General features: G+C 32.0%; 1 protein-coding gene across 1 annotated transcript in view; it reads right to left on the bottom strand.

Moving 5' to 3' along the window:
- ben (bendless) overlaps positions 1 to 17,807 on the bottom strand; it is a 33,025-nt gene that overhangs the window by 1,236 nt on the left and 13,982 nt on the right. The window contains exons 2-3 of the mRNA XM_089094268.1: positions 10,193 to 10,283; positions 1,848 to 2,003 (exon numbers count right to left, since the gene is read on the bottom strand). Coding sequence (XP_088950394.1) covers positions 1,848 to 2,003; positions 10,193 to 10,283 — 247 coding nt within the window. The remainder of the gene's footprint in view (positions 1 to 1,847; positions 2,004 to 10,192; positions 10,284 to 17,807) is intronic.

The raw sequence follows: 17,807 nt of genomic DNA on the forward strand, positions 1-17,807 counted from the left end.
AATTGATACAGGCTTAACCAAGGGCAAAAAACTCCCCCCCCGCCTGTTCAATTTTATTAGTTTCATTTTTATCATTCTGCTACTAAGACCTATTCCTGACAATTCTTTTCAAAAAAAAAAAAATGCTATTTTCGTAGTTAAGGTCCTCAAGGACAAATAGTCATATTGTTCTCCTGCCTACAGGCGTAAATTGGTAAGGCACGGGGTTGATATAGAACCATCATCCTGCCTGCGCACGCGAGTGACAGTGCTATAAGGGTAAGGTCCTCAAGGACAAATAGACATATTGTTTTCCTGCCTACAGGCGTAAATTGGTAAGGCACGGGGTTGATATAGAACCATCATCTTGCCTGCGCACGCGTTTGACAGTGCTATAATGGTAAGGCACTAAAAATAGGCTTTTTCTGATTTTGCCTCCAGAAAACCCAGTGTACTTCCATCAGAAAAGAGTTAGAGAGTTTTTAGCTAAGCTCTATCTCAGGCTTACCATTAGTTCAGTCTTAATAGTTTGGTAACCAGGCGGCAGAGTAATATATAATGCTGTTCATAAATTTATGATTTGTTTACTTTTGACACAAGGAGCACATTCGGCTCTCTCAAAGCTATTGACGTCCTTCTGAGAAAAATAAAATCGTATCTAAGCTTAAGTTAGGTGCTGATAGGAGTCAAATTTTATTTTAATAGTCAGATGTCATGTCGAACCTTTGATTTAACTCTGTTTATGATCGAAGTTCGAGATTTCGTTTATCAACTGGAAAAGTTCTGTTTAAAATAAACAATACTTTCTTGTTAGGCTCCTTTTTTTCTAGGAAAACAAAGCTTTGCTTTTTGCGACGAAATTCACCTTTTGTCAAATTTTCTTTCTTTTCCTTTTTTTTTTGTTGTCAGAAACTTTGGCAGTTTAGAAAAACTAAACTGCCAAAAAAAAGTTAAAAGAAGATAAAACACAGGTGGGCAAAATATTGGTGTAAAGTAAAAGGAGACAAGTATTGCGCTCTCAAGAAAAAAGGCTCAATCAAAGTTGGAACAACTCACTCCAGTACCAAGTTGCCTGAGGCCAACAGCTACTCACGCTTCTCCATCCCAATCTATTTAAATCCTCCCTCTTGACACTCTTCCAGGAAGTTCCAACTTCACTCAAATTATTCATTACGACCTCCTCCCACCCCATTCGGGGACAACGACCTGCTTTTCGTTTGGCCCTGGATGCTTGCCCGACAAGGACAACCTTGGCAATTTGTCATCATTAATCCGCAAAACGTGTTCTAGCCACCTCATGTTTCTCTCATTATAGCCCTAGAAAGCAGAATAGGTGCACATTTTCGTGCAGCTTACTGTTTGTAACACGATCAGTCAGACGGGTAAACAAACAAAATCTGTAGACAATTTATCTGGAAAACATCTAAAAATCCAACTCCGTCTTTCAGAGCACCCACGCTTCACAGCCATACTTCGACCTATGCCATCACTGCAGCTTCCAATATCCAGCTCTTATACGTTAATTTTTAAGATGAAGGGCTGGAAATTTCCAGTGATCCTAATGGTATAGTTTTACTTCGTTCCACCGCCTCTTGTCAAGCGATTTTCCGAAATCGACACAAATTTCCGAAATTACCGAATTTTACGATTTTAAATTTCTCATTGATAATAGTTCTTCTTCACTAACTCAGTGTCAGATGGCCTTTTACATTCAAAAACTTATCTCAAAAGTTTTTTCGGTTACTATAGGCTGTGGTTTGCTCTTTACTGGTTTGCAGCTATTGTTGTGATCATTATTCATTAAATTATAACCCAATTTGTATTTTCTTGAAAATAATAATTGTAACAGTTAAGAAAAGATAGCATACCTTTTAAAATATCTAAACATATCCTTCCCAGTTTGTCTATATTTGGATGATATATTTTTGTCATAAACCTTACTTTAGGCGCTGACATAGGGTACTCTTCAGGTAGGAAAAGCTCTAACTTGAATACACCTCCTTCAAAAGGTGACCCTTCAGGTCCTAAAAAAAAATATTTTTATTTTTGTATTTATTTTGGACAAAAACTAAATAGGCCATAGGCGTGTCTCGTTACAAAAATAACTGAAAAAAAAAACAGACAATACCATAGATGATGCAGTCCCATATGCCTGTCACATTGCAAAATAATAAAAATTAGAGACAACACTTCTGATAACAATATAAAAACACTTCAGAATAAACAAAGATGACAATTGGTACCATGAATATTGTACTTCATAACTTATCATGTTACATAAACAAAACAAAAACTTAACAAGAGAACAATATACGATGCTAAGACCATAAATGCCATGGTTCCATATACAGTACTGTCTTTTGCAAAAAGAATTTCCAAGCAAATCTGTTTCAAAAGCTGCAATAGTATTTGTTGAAACCACATGACAAGACAATATGTTCCATGTTTAACAGAACAATTTACAAAAGAACCCTGGCTAACTTTTGTAAAACCCTTGTCTGGTACAATTTTACTTGTTTCTGCCATGTGGGTGGACAATGGCTGAATTGACAGAAATTATCACAAAATAAATTAACAATATCTTTAACGAATCGAAAAGTGTTCACCAAATCTAAAATATTCCTCCTAAATTGTAAAGATGGTAGGCATAGGCCATCTAGCCTTCACTCATGAGGTACATGTTTCAAATCGGGGACAAATTTCGATGCTCGTATTTGCACTTTTTCAATGAGCTGTGACTCAGATTTTCTTGTTTGATACCACATAGCTTTTTGATACCACATTTTCAACAAAAGATTGTGTCATTGTCTTATACTGTGAAGTAAAGCTGTCAGTGGGGTCAACTCACGAAAATTTAGGGGGAGGGGAATTATTTTTCAAAATCTAGGGAAAGGGCAAATTTCTTGCTTTATTCAATTTATTCTTCAAAAAAACACTTAAACGAAAATGCCATTAAAAGGTATTCTTCAAAATCTAGGGGGGAAGGGTAAAAAATCTAGTTGAGGCACAAGCTAAACTGGTAGTTCTCTACTGTGTTGAATTTACTAGGATGATTTTTCACTTAAACCCAATTGCTTCTTTGAGGGTCCTCTCCCTTCTTTTTGTGCACATAGCATTATGCAAGTTTGTTTTACAATAGCTCTTATCTGAATAAAAGTTGCAAATTTGAAATCACTATAAATGCCAGTATATGCTTAAGTTACACACTCTCTCTAATCTGTCAAGATGCTGACTTTGGATTTCAACAGGACAAGTGGGGCTTCTATAAACAAAAAGATTGTTCTATATGACACTTTATTAGGGTTTACCAGGGCTTGAGATAGGGAAATGGCGCAAAAGAGTACAAGAGAGGATTTTGAAAAATGTACAAGTTATTTTTCATTCAATTTATTCCTTACAGATCAGTGGAAATAATCAGAATTGTGATCACAATATGATAAATACATTCTAAACAACTTACCAGCTACAATTACATGAAAATACCTAGCATTTGATTCGTGTGGGACTTCACTAAATCCAAAAATATAAAAATGAATAATTAATTAGTGGAATAATGTGACAAGCATCTCAATTTGAACCGAGTCAATGTGGAATTATAGTAAAAGAGCATAGCTTTCAGTTGTTTATGAAACAAATATATCATTTGCTCATTTTTTAACAGCCCTCTTAGTGAGTAGACTATGTACTTTTTTCAAATATGTTCTTACTGTTCATTCCTAAGAGACAAGTAATAATAATCAGTATTGTGATCACAATACAATAAATACATTCTAAACAACTTATCAGCTACAATTACATGAAAATACCTAGCATTTGATTCGTGTGGGACTTCACTAAATCCAAAAATATAAAAATGAATAATTAATTAGTGGAATAATGTGACAAGCATCTCAATTTGAACCGAGTCAATGTGGAATTATAGTAAAAGAGCATAGCTTTCAGTTGTTTATGAAACAAATATATCATTTTCTCATTTTTTAACAGCCCTCTTAGTGAGTAGACTATGTACTTTTTTCAAATATGTTCTTACTGTTCATTCCTAAGAGACAAGTAATAATAATCAGTATTGTGATCACAATACAATAAATACATTCGAAACAACTTATCAGCTACAATTACATGAAAATACCTAGCATTTGATTCATGTGGGACTTCACTAAATCCAAAAATATAAAAATGAATAATTAATTAGTGGAATAATGTGACAAGCATCTCAATTTGAACCGAGTCAATGTGGAATTATAGTAAAAGAGCATAGCTTTCAGTTGTTTATGAAACAAATATATCATTTGCTCATTTTTTAACAGCCCTCTTAGTGAGTAGACTATGTACTTTTTTCAAATATGTTCTTACTGTTCATTCCTAAGAGACAAGTAATAATAATCAGTATTGTGATCACAATACAATAAATACATTCGAAACAACTTACCAGCTACAATTACATGAAAATACCTAGCATTTGATTCGTGTGGGACTTCACTAAATCCAAAAATATAAAAATGAATAATTAATTAGTGGAATAATGTGACAAGCATCTCAATTTGAACCGAGTCAATGTGGAATTATAGTAAAAGAGCATAGCTTTCAGTTGTTTATGAAACAAATATATCATTTGCTCATTTTTTAACAGCCCTCTTAGTGAGTAGACTATGTACTTTTTTCAAATATGTTCTTACTGTTCATTCCTAAGAGACAGGTAATAATAATCAGTATTGTGATCACAATACAATAGATACATTCTAAACAACTTACCAGCTACAATTACATGAAAATACCAAGCATTTGATTCGTGTGGGACTTCACTAAATCCAAAAATATAAAAATGAATAATTAATTAGTGGAATAATGTGACAAGCATCTCAATTTGAACCGAGTCAATGTGGAATTATAGTAAATGAGCATAGCTTTCAGTTGTTTATGAAACAAATATATCATTTGCTCATTTTTTAACAGCCCTCTTAGTGAGTAGACTATGTACTTTTTTCAAATATGCTCTTACTGTTCATTCCTAAGAGACAAGTAATAATAATCAGTATTGTGATCACAATACAATAAATACATTCTAAACAACTTACCAGCTACAATTACATGAAAATACCTAGCATTTGATTCGTCTGGGACTTCACTAAATCCAAAAATATAAAAATGAATAATTAATTAGTGGAATAATGTGACAAGCATCTCAATTTGAACCGAGTCAATGTGGAATTATAGTAAAAGAGCATAGCTTTCAGTTGTTTATGAAACAAATATATCATTTGCTCATTTTTTAACAGCCCTCTTAGTGATTAGACTATGTACTTTTTTCAAATATGCTCTTACTGTTCATTCCTAAGAGACAAGTAATAATAATCAGTATTGTGATCACAATACAATAAATACATTCTAAACAACTTACCAGCTACAATTACATGAAAATACCTAGCATTTGATTCGTCTGGGACTTCACTAAATCCAAAAATATAAAAATGAATAATTAATTAGTGGAATAATGTGACAAGCATCTCAATTTGAACCGAGTCAATGTGGAATTATAGTAAAAGAGCATAGCTTTCAGTTGTTTATGAAACAAATATATCATTTGCTCATTTTTTAACAGCCCTCTTAGTGAGTAGACTATGTACTTTTTTCAAATATGTTCTTACTGTTCATTCCTAAGAGACAAGTAATAATAATCAGTATTGTGATCACAATACAACAAATACATTCTAAACAACTTACCAGCTACAATTACATGAAAATACCTAGCATTTGATTCGTGTGGGACTTCACTAAATCCAAAAATATAAAAATGAATAATTAATTAGTGGAATAATGTGACAAGCATCTCAATTTGAACCGAGTCAATGTGGAATTATAGTAAAAGAGCATAGCTTTCAGTTGTTTATGAAACAAATATATCATTTGCTCATTTTTTAACAGCCCTCTTAGTGAGTAGACTATGTACTTTTTTCAAATATGTTCTTACTGTTCATTCCTAAGAGACAAGTAATAATAATCAGTATTGTGATCACAATACAATAGATACATTCTAAACAACTTACCAGCTACAATTACATGAAAATACCAAGCATTTGATTCGTGTGGGACTTCACTAAATCCAAAAATATAAAAATGAATAATTAATTAGTGGAATAATGTGACAAGCATCTCAATTTGAACCGAGTCAATGAGGAATTATAGTAAAAGAGCACAGCTTTCAGTTGTTTATGAAACAAATATATCATTTGCTCATTTTTTAACAGCCCTCTTAGTGAGTAGACTATGTACTTTTTTCAAATATGCTCTTACTGTTCATTCCTAAGAGACAAGTAATAATAATCAGTATTGTGATCACAATACAATAAATACATTCTAAACAACTTACCAGCTACAATTACATGAAAATACCTAGCATTTGATTCGTCTGGGACTTCACTAAATCCAAAAATATAAAAATGAATAATTAATTAGTGGAATAATGTGACAAGCATCTCAATTTGAACCGAGTCAATGTGGAATTATAGTAAAAGAGCATAGCTTTCAGTTGTTTATGAAACAAATATATCATTTGCTCATTTTTTAACAGCCCTCTTAGTGAGTATACTATGTACTTTTTTCAAATATGTTCTTACTTTTCATTCCTTAGAGAAAAGTAATAATAATCAGTATTGTGATCACAATACAACAAATACATTCTAAACAACTTACCAGCTACAATTACATGAAAATACCTAGCATTTGATTCGTGTGGGACTTCACTAAATCCAAAAATTTAAAAATGAATAATTAATTAGTGGAATAATGTGACAAGCATCTCAATTTGAACCGAGTCAATGAGGAATTATAGTAAAAGAGCACAGCTTTCAGTTGTTTATGAAACAAATATATCATTTGCTCATTTTTTAACAGCCCTCTTAGTGAGTAGACTATGTACTTTTTTCAAATATGTTCTTACTGTTCATTCCTAAGAGACAAGTAATAATAATCAGTATTGTGATCACAATACAACAAATACATTCTAAACAACTTACCAGCTACAATTACATGAAAATACCTAGCATTTGATTCGTGTGGGACTTCACTAAATCCAAAAATATAAAAATGTATAATTAATTAGTGGAATAATGTGACAAGCATCTCAATTTGAACCGAGTCAATGTGGAATTATAGCAAAAGAGCATAGCTTTCAGTTGTTTATGAAACAAATATATCATTTGCTCATTTTTTTAACAGCCCTCTTAGTGAGTAGACTATGTACTTTTTCCAAATATGTTCTTACTGTTCATTCCTAAGAGACAAGTAATATTAATAATCAGTATTGTGTTCACAACACAATAAATGCATTCTAAACAACTCACCAGCAACAATTACATGAAAATACCTAGCATTTGAAGGACTGCACTAAATCCAAAAATATAAAAATTTATAATTAGCTAGTGGAATAATGTGACAAACATCTCAATTTGAACAGAGATAATGTGGAATCATGGTTAAAAAGCATAGCTTTCAGTTGTTTATGAAAAATATATATATATATATATATATATATATATCATTTGCTCATTTTTTAACAGCCCTCTTAGTGAGTAGACTATGTACTTTTTCCAAATATGTTCTTACTGTTCATTCCTAAGAGACAAGTAATAATAATCAGTATTGTGATCACAATACAATAAATGCATTCTAAACAACTTACCAGCAACAATTACATGAAAATACCTAGCATTTGAAGGACTGCACTAAATCCAAAAATATAAAAATTAATAATTAGCTAGTGGAATAATGTGACAAGCATCTCAATTTGAACAGAGATAATGTGGAATCATGGTTAAAAAGCATAGCTTTCAGTTGTTTATGAAATATATATATATATATATATATATATATATATATATATATATATATATATATATATATATATATATATATATATATATATATATATATATATATATATATATATATATATATATATATATATATATATATATATATATATATATATATATATATATATATATATATATATATATATATATATATATATATATATATATATATATATATATATATATATATATATATATATATATATATATATATATATATATCATTTGCTCATTTTTTACCAACCCTCTTAGTGAGTAGACTATGTACTTTTTCCAAATATGTTCTTACTGTTCATTCCTAAGAGACAAGTAATAATAATCAGTATTGTGATCACAATACAATAAATGCATTCTAAACAACTTACCAGCAACAATTACATGAAAGTACCTAGCATTTGATTCGTGTGGGACTTCACTAAATCCAAAAATATAAAAATGAATAATTAATTAGTAGAATAATGTGACAAGCATCTCAATTTGAACTGAGTCAATGTGGAATTATAGTAAAAGAGCATAGCTTTCAGTTGTTTATGAAACAAATATATCATTTTCTCATTTTTTAACAGCCCTCTTAGTGAGTAGACTATGTACTTTTTTCAAATATGTTCTTACTGTTCATTCCTAAGAGACAAGTAATAATAATCAGTTTTGTGATCACAATACAATAAATACATTCTAAACAACTTACCAGCTACAATTACATGAAAATACCTAGCATTTGATTCGTCTGGGACTTCACTAAATCCAAAAATATAAAAATGAATAATTAATTAGTGGAATAATGTGACAAGCATCTCAATTTGAACCGAGTCAATGTGGAATTATAGTAAAAGAGCAGAGCTTTCAGTTGTTTATGAAACAAATATATCATTTGCTCATTTTTTTAACAGCCATCTTAGTGAGTAGACTATGTACTTTTTCCAAATATGTTCTTACTGTTCATTCCTAAGAGACAAGTAATAATAATCAGTATTGTGTTCACAACACAATAAACGCATTCTAAACAACTTACCAGCAACAATTACATGAAAATACCTAGCATTTGAAGGACTGCACTAAATCCAAAAATATAAAAATTAATAATTAGCTAGTGGAATAATGTGACAAACATCTCAATTTGAACAGAGATAATGTGGAATCATGGTTAAAAAGCATAGCTTTCAGTTGTTTATGAAATATATATATATATATATATATATATATATATATATATATATATATATATATATATATATATATATATATATATATATATATATATATATCATTTGCTCATTTTTTAACAGCCCTCTTAGTGAGTAGACTATGTACTTTTTCCAAATATGTTCTTACTGTTCATTCCTAAGAGACAAGTAATAATAATCAGTATTGTGATCACAATACAATAAATGCATTCTAAACAACTTACCAGCAACAATTACATGAAAATACCTAGCATTTGAAGGACTGCAGTAAATCCAAAAATATAAAAATTAATAATTAGCTAGTGGAATAATGTGACAAGCATCTCAATTTGAACAGAGATAATGTGGAATCATGGTTAAAAAGCATAGCTTTCAGTTGTTTATGAAATATATATATATATATATATATATATATATATATATATATATATATATATATATATATATATATATATATATATATATATATATATATATATATATCATTTTCTCATTTTTTACCAGCCCTCTTAGTGAGTAGACTATGTACTTTTTCCAAATATGTTCTTACTGTTCATTCCTAAGCGACAAGTAATAATAATCAGTATTGTGATCACAATACAATAAATGCATTCTAAACAACTTACCAGCAACAATTACATGAAAATACCTAGCATTTGAAGGACTGCACTAAATCCAAAAATATAAAAATTTATAATTAGCTAGTGGAATAATGTGACAAGCATCTCAATTTGAACAGTGATAATGTGGAATCATGGTTAAAAAGCATAGCTTTCAGTTGTTTATGAAATATATATATATATATATATATATATATATATATATATATATATATATATATATATATATATATATATATATATATATATATATATATATATATATATATATATATATATATATATATATATATATATATATATATGTATATATATATATATATATATATATATATATATATATATATATATATATATATATATATATATATATATATATATATATATATATATATCATTTGCTCATTTTTTAACAGCCCTCTTAGTGAGTAGACTATGTACTTTTTCCAAATATGTTCTTACTGTTCATTCCTAAGAGACAAGTAATAATAATCAGTATTGTGATCACAATACAATAAATGCATTCTAAACAACTTACCAGCTACAATTACATGAAAATACCTAGCATTTGATTCATCTGGAACTGCACTGATACCAGGAACAGGCTCTGCCATCAGTCTCTGAGTTTCCTAAAACAAGAAAACCAATTCAAATTCGGCTTTCAATTTGGTAAATCCAGTTAAATTTATCAATCAGTATTTTTAGCTAAGCAACCTATCATGGATTAAATTTCCTCGATGTGAGAAGTTTGCTTTTGTACCTAATTAAATTTCCTTATTTCAATGCAAATACATCTATGAGTGCATCAGTGCATCTTCGAATGCACTGCAAGTACTCCAGGAATTTATAAACTGCATACCCTATCTTAAAATTTTTAACTTTCACTAGATATTAACCTGATTGTGGATGTTCCTTTACAAGCTTCCATTGAAAAGAAGCTTTACAGAGAGGCAATTGATGAGTTAATACAATTTAGATGTGCTTTGATTTTTTTTGTGAACTTGTGCAGAAGAGAGCTTGAGCGAGTAAGAAGAGCCAATTGGTATCAGCCAGTCTGTAGGTTTTAAACTGCAGAGAAAAAACTGCTTGAGTGCATGTACTTTCCACAAGTCAATCAAAAACTGTATTATGTATTTAACTGTAACTGAAGTTGTATTATGTTTTTTTTATTATTATTGCTCTAAGGTTGTGGAAATGGGAAAAATGAGTAAAAAAACTGCAGTTGGAAGCCAAAAGGAGCTCATTTAGGATTCGGGGTGCTTTTGTTAAGAAGAAGAACATCACCAGGTTTTTCTTGTGTGCCTCATTCTTGGCTATTTACTCTAGTGTAAATTATTGATTACTCTAGTTTTATTAGACCCTAAAGGGACCCTTTAGAGTCTCTTTCGATCAAATGAAACTTATAGTCCTACTGCTTCATTTATTTGAATCTGTCAACTGGACCAAAAAAACTTCTAATCAGAAAGTCACAAAAAACTTACAATTTTCATTTTTAAACTGTTAAAGTGATCATTTTTGCATGGATCATTGATGGATGATGGTTTAAATACCTAAATGAACTGGAAGAAGAAACACTAGCTACACCAACTTTAATTTTGTCAATGGAGGCAGTCATCAGTCCAAAAACACAGAAACTCAGATTTGAAAGAATCAACCAAACAAATCAACCTTGTTTATTTCAGTCAAGAACAAACAAGATCAACACATTCTAGTGTCAATCTAGATTACCAGCCAGGAGAAGAATATCATCAGCATAAAATAAATGAACTGCAAAGATAAATGGCTCAATTAGGTATGATGGAATTTATTGAGTGAACTCTGATATCATTATCAAATATGGCAGGACTGAGGACAGAACTTTGCTTGATATCATGGCATATGCAAACATTATTACCAACAATACCTTGCTAACAAAACTGGATTGAGCCATTCTGATTCAGTTTCGTAGGCAGGCACATCAGATGGATTAACTCTGCTTCTAAAGAGAGAAACCATTGCCTGGGAACAAAGAATAGGGTCAAAAGCCTTGGAACTTTCAATGGCACAAATGGAAAGTTCACTTTTGGACTTTTTATATCTATCAAGGATTGCTAGAAAGGTTGCAAAGACATTTTGTATGCCAAGCCCTTTGAAAGACTTAAGTAGTTATTGCTGTGGTCACAATTCATACTAATTTCCTTATAGACAAGCTTCTCAAGAAGTTTTCCAATGCTCAAAGATAAAGCTATCATTCTATATGGGTTGCAAGAATTGGACCTTTATTCATCTTAAGAATAGATGTTACTGGACCATCACAAAGCAAATAAGGTACAAGCTGCAGGGCAATACAGTATGCAATGAAAATAGCTTGATATTATCATCTTAGGTGTCCTGTAAATCAGGTGTTAATATTGCAGGCTATCTGAACCCAATGCTTTACTGGGGTTTTAAATAGCAAATAAATGTGGGAATAGATGCCTCCAAGGAGGAGAGATTACTTTTCCATACAGAAATAACATTCTAGAACACAAGTTCTGGTTTCATAATTGGGTTGATTGTCATAATCTAAGGCCAGGACCCTGAAATCTCCAAAATATGTGTATAGATTAACTGTTATAGTGGAGATATAATAAAAATTTAATCTTTCATGGGATATTATGTATAGCCCCTAGTTATTGTGGTGTTATATGTTGACTCTAGTCTTTCTAATTTCAAGGGATGTGTCTTTTGAGAGCTAAACCTTATTGTAAAATTAAGAGAAACAGAAGAGACTCAGCAACAGCGAACAGAAGAGATCAAAGCAACAAAGAATGTTTTCCTTCAACAAAACTAACCAAAAAAAATACATCCCTTGAAATTAGGAAAACGTTGAAATGGCTGAATTATAAGTTCTATAAATTATTAAGTTTACTGGATTTACTATTAATAAATCAATATCTGTAAAATATCTGGCTGTAAAATATCAACTTAGCACTGGATTTAGAACTGAATAATATATTTTTATTTTAGTTTTAAAAGCCAAAAAACTAAAGAATTAGGTGTCATTTTAAGGCCTCAAAATGGAACTTATGATGTAAGTTTTTAGTATTAATTAGAGAAAACATAAAAAAGACACATCAAGTCAGGAGAAAGTTTTTATTGCCCAATAAATAATGTTATATCCAGGTTTCTGTAGATAACAAATGGTCTGGTTTCTGTAGGTAGCAAATTACTTAGTATGATGACATTTTTTACACTTCAAGATGCTATAGACAAAGTTTTAAGAGAAGAGCATTGCAGTTTTAGGAAGGATAGAGGATGTGTTGACGAAATTTTCACTCTTACATTAATAGTTGAGGAGTGCCTGAGTCATCAAACACCTTCAATCCTCAGTTTTATAAATTATGAGCAAGTGTTTGATTCAGCTGATAGAAGAGCTTCAGCAAAGGTCTTATCCTTGTATGGTATCCCAGACAAATACATTAAAATTATTAGTGCTATGTAGTATACCACTACTACTACCAACTGTAGTATACTATAGTAGTAGTATACTACTACTACTAACAACTCACTGGAGCACCAACCCGCCTGAGGCCAACACAGCTATGCACACTCCTACTTCATCCCAGTCTATTCAAAGCCTACCTCTTTAAACCCTCCCACCCATTTCCGATAAATATTTCTCTCTGACATCCTCCCACCCCAACCACAGACAACCTGCCTTCCATTTAGCCCTAGATGGTTGGCCAACAAGGACAATCTTTGGCAATCTGTCATCATTCATCTCCGAAACGTGCCCTAACCATCTCAGCCTTTCTCTCATTATAGCCCTAGAAAGCAGGATTGAACCACACTTTTTGTACAGCCTATTGTTTAAAATACAGACAATCAGCAGGATATGCAGAACAATCCATAGACAATTCCTCCAGAAAACATCTAGCAAATCTTCATCTGCTTTTCAGAGTGCTCATGCTTCAGAACCATATTTGATCACTGTCATCAATGCAGCTTAAAATATTCTAATCTTTGTTTGCAGACTTATCTTCCTATTCTTCCAATTTTTTTCAACTGTGAAAAAACAACCTGAGTCTTGATCAATCTTTTTTTCTACTCAATGTCACCTTTTCATCTAAACTTATTCCTAGCCTTAGTGACTTAGCCTTCTGATCATTAATTTTCAAACCTACACTATTTTCACACTTTCATCTAGGATGCTTAAATCATCAGCACAATCTAAGTCCAGGAAATTTTTTCCTCCCCATTTGATTCTGTGTTCTCCCATTGTCTTTCTCATGCTCCTTGACACAAAGTTCATCAAAAAGATCCATATAAAGGAGGATAGAACACAACACTGCTTCACTCCTGATTTAATACAAAACCAGCTGCTAACCTCATTTCCTGCCTTAACTGTAGCAGTGTTATTCTTGTGCATTGCACTAATCACTTTAATGTATTTGCCTGGTATATGATAAAGGGATAAGACATTTGCTAAAGCTCTTCTATCAACAGAATCAAACCCTTGCTCATAATCTATAAAACCAAGGACTAAAGATGTTTGATAACTCAGGCACTTCTCAATTATTAACCTAAGAGCAAAAATTTGGTTGACACAACCTCTAACCTTTCTATAATTGCACTGTTCTTCTCTTATAACTTTGTCTACAGCATCTCTCACTCTAAAAAGTATCATATTACTTGCCACGGAAAAAGTGGGGCACCAAAGTGGCAATGTTACATGGCAGTTTTCAAATTTGTAGACACATTTTGTCTAAAAATAACATTTTTCACATAAAAATACTTTTTGCTCAAAGAAAAGCTGTCAAAACACAGCTTTAATATGTGCATATTACAAAATAATTGTTTATCTACAGAGACAACAATAATGCCTCAATAATTACCACACTCACGCTTATCACCATTCTTATAGTGGCTTAATTAGGGTTTTCCTAAATTTGCCAGGTACTTCCTCTTTTTCAAAAATCATAATCATAATCTTCAGTAGCTTATTTCTAACTTCAGAGCCACCAAATTTAAGAAAATCATTTACTACACTATCAGCACCTGGGGCCTTATTATTTTTTTTAATTCCTTTGGTACTGTCACTAATTCTTCCTCACAAAACAAATTTTCCTTCACATCCAAGGTATCACAAACTTTTTCATTTTTCTCTATATCTTTCTGTGCAACTCTAGCTTGTTTTAGCATATTCTCAAAATGTTCAGCCCATCTCTCTTTAACTCTTTCCTCATCACTAATTGTGGCTCCATTCTTATCTTTAACTGGTACAAATCTGGACTGACTACTCCCTCCCAATTTATTAACATGCCTGTACAAGATTTTACTATTATGCCATCTAGCTGCATCTTCCCAATTCTCAGCAAATTTATCCATGGCCTCCACTTCACAGCTCTTTAGTTCATATTTTAATGCTTTCTCCACTTTCTTTACATTCCTCTTGTTTTCATTTGATCAATCACTCAGAAAATTCTTGTACAAGCCCCTTCTCCTCTCTATTAAACACAAAACTTTTTCACCAATATTACTAGCTGCATTTTTAACCTTCTTCCCTTAGACACCATCAGCAACTTCAAAAATTATTTTCTTAAAAATTGTTCCACCCATCTTCGACATTGTCAAATTTTAAATTCTCTAGTCTAGCGTTCAAATGTTTCTGAAAATTAATACTACTACTAACAACTCACCGCAGCATCAAGCCGCCTGAGGCCAACACAGCTACGCACGCTCCTCCTCCACCCCAATCTATTCAAAGCCTCCCTTTTTACACCCGCTCACGAAGTTCCCATTTCTTTTAAATCTTTCTTTACGATGTCCTCCCACCCCAGACGGGGACGACCTGCTTTCCGTTTAGCCCTAGATGGCTGGATAAAAAGAACAATCTTTGGCAATCTGTCATCCTTTATCCGCACAACGTGCCCTAACCACCTCAACCTTTCTTTCATTATAGCCCTAGAGAGCAGTATTGAACCACATTTTTTGTATATCCTATTGTTTGAAATACAGTCAGTCAGCTGAGCACCCAGAACAGTCCTTAAGCAAGATCTCTGGATAGCATCTAGCAAATCTTCATCCCCTTTTTGGAGCGCCTAAGCTTCAGAGCCACATTTGACCCCTGTCATCACTCTAACTTCTAATATTTTAATATTGGTTTTTAGACTTATTTTCCTATTCTTCCACTTTTTTTAACTGTGAAAAACACCCTGAGCCTTGGCTATTCTATTTTTTTCATCTTCACTGCTCCCACCATCTTTACTAATAATACTACCAAGGTAAGTGAAGCTGCCCACCTGATCAATCTTTTCATTACCCAACGTCACCTTTTCATCTTTACTTATTCCTAGCCTTAGTGACTTAGTCTTCCTAACATTAATTTTCAAACCAATTCTGGCACCCTGTTCAAGTTCAATCAATCAAGTTCACCCTGAACTCGCAAAACCTCTAAAACTTCATTCATTTTGCTTACACTTTCATCAAGGATGCTTAAATCATCAGCATAATCCAAGTCCAGGAGAGCTTTTTCTCCCCATTTGATTCCGTGGTCTCCCATTGCCTTTCCTGTGCTCCTTAAGACAAAATCCATCAAAATGATCCATATTAAGGGGGATAGAACAAAACCCTACTTAACTCCTTATTCAACACAAAACCAACTGCTAACCTCATTTCATACCTTAACCGCAGCAGCGTTATTCTCGTACATAGCACTAATCACTTTAATGTATTTGTCTGGTATACCATTTAAGAATAAGACCTTTGCTAAAGCTCTTCTATCAATAGAATCAAACGTTTACTCATAATCTATAAAACTGAGGACCAAAGGTGTTTGAAAACTCAGGCACTTCTCAATTATTGCTCTAAGAGTGAAAATTTGGTTGACACATCCTCTACCTTTTCTAAAACCGCACTGCTCTTCTCTTAATTAAATAAAAAAAACAAGTTTTTTTAACTGAAAGTAAGGAGCGACATTAAAACTTAAAACGAACAGAAATTATTTCGTATAAAAAAGGGGCTGTCCCCTCCTCAACGTTTCGCTGTTTACGCTAAAGTTTGACTCTGTCTCACAACTTTATTTTTTAAAACAATAAAGAACTTTAGCGTAAAGAGCAAGGCGTTGATGAGGGGACAACCCCTTTCATATACGGAATAATTTCTGCTCGTTTTAAGTTTTAATGTCGCTCCTTACTTTCAGTTTAAAAAACTTGTTTTTTTTTATTTAATTTCTGATCGTTTTGTAGTTAATGCAGCTTTTATTTTGGCTCACCGTCATTGAATAAGGAAACAAAATTTGCATAAAAATTTTACTTTTCTTTTGCTAAATGGCTGTCTCTAAATTTGGTTCTGACGTAATTTACAAATTAACTTACGTAACGAACTTCTATATTCGTATATTTTGCTTCTGGCACAAAATACAAAGTTGCAGATTTTTGCAGATATGAGCTTGAAACCTAATTAATAGGGTTTTTTGATACGCTGAATCTGATGGTGTGATTTTCATTAAAATTCTTTCACTTGTAGAGAATGTTTCCCCCCTCTTTAAAAAATAAGGTAAATTTTCTCAGACTCGTAGCCTTTGATGAATAATACTAAACATAATAAAATTTATATATTTAGAATCAGCATTATAAGCCCATTCTTTTGATACATTTATTGACGTCAAAATTCCGTTTTTAAAAGTTTCGATTACTATTGAGCCTTATCACTTGTTTTTTTATTGTTTTTTTATTACGTATATGTTATTACGTATATTAGGGGGATCTCCCCTTAGTTAATACCACGCTCTTTACGATAAAAGTTAAATTATTTTATTCACAAACCCCTGAATCACAAAGGCCATTTAATTAGAATAGATAGCTCTTTTGAAAGCACTAAAAAAAAAACTTTAGCGTAAAGAGCGAGGTATTGACTTGGGGGAGAACCTCCTCAAATACATAATAATTGCTGTTCGTTTTAAGTTCTGATGCTGCTTCTTACTTTTAATTGAAAAACTTGTTTTTTTTATATTTAACTTTCTGATCGTTTTTTTATTAATGCTGGGAAATCCGACGCCCCCTTCACAGAAATGTCGCTTACCCCAAAGAAACATCCTCCACGGAAAGATTCTCCCGAGTAACCCCCTCCTCTAGCCCCCACCCCCCCCACCAGCCTTCCTGAAAATGTCTGTATACTTCCCAATAATCAAT

Source organism: Artemia sp. Qi Xiang Cuo, chromosome 9 (assembly GCF_049724085.1).
Source record: "Artemia sp. Qi Xiang Cuo chromosome 9, ASM4972408v1, whole genome shotgun sequence".
NCBI classification, from domain to species: Eukaryota; Metazoa; Arthropoda; class Branchiopoda; order Anostraca; family Artemiidae; genus Artemia; species Artemia sp. Qi Xiang Cuo.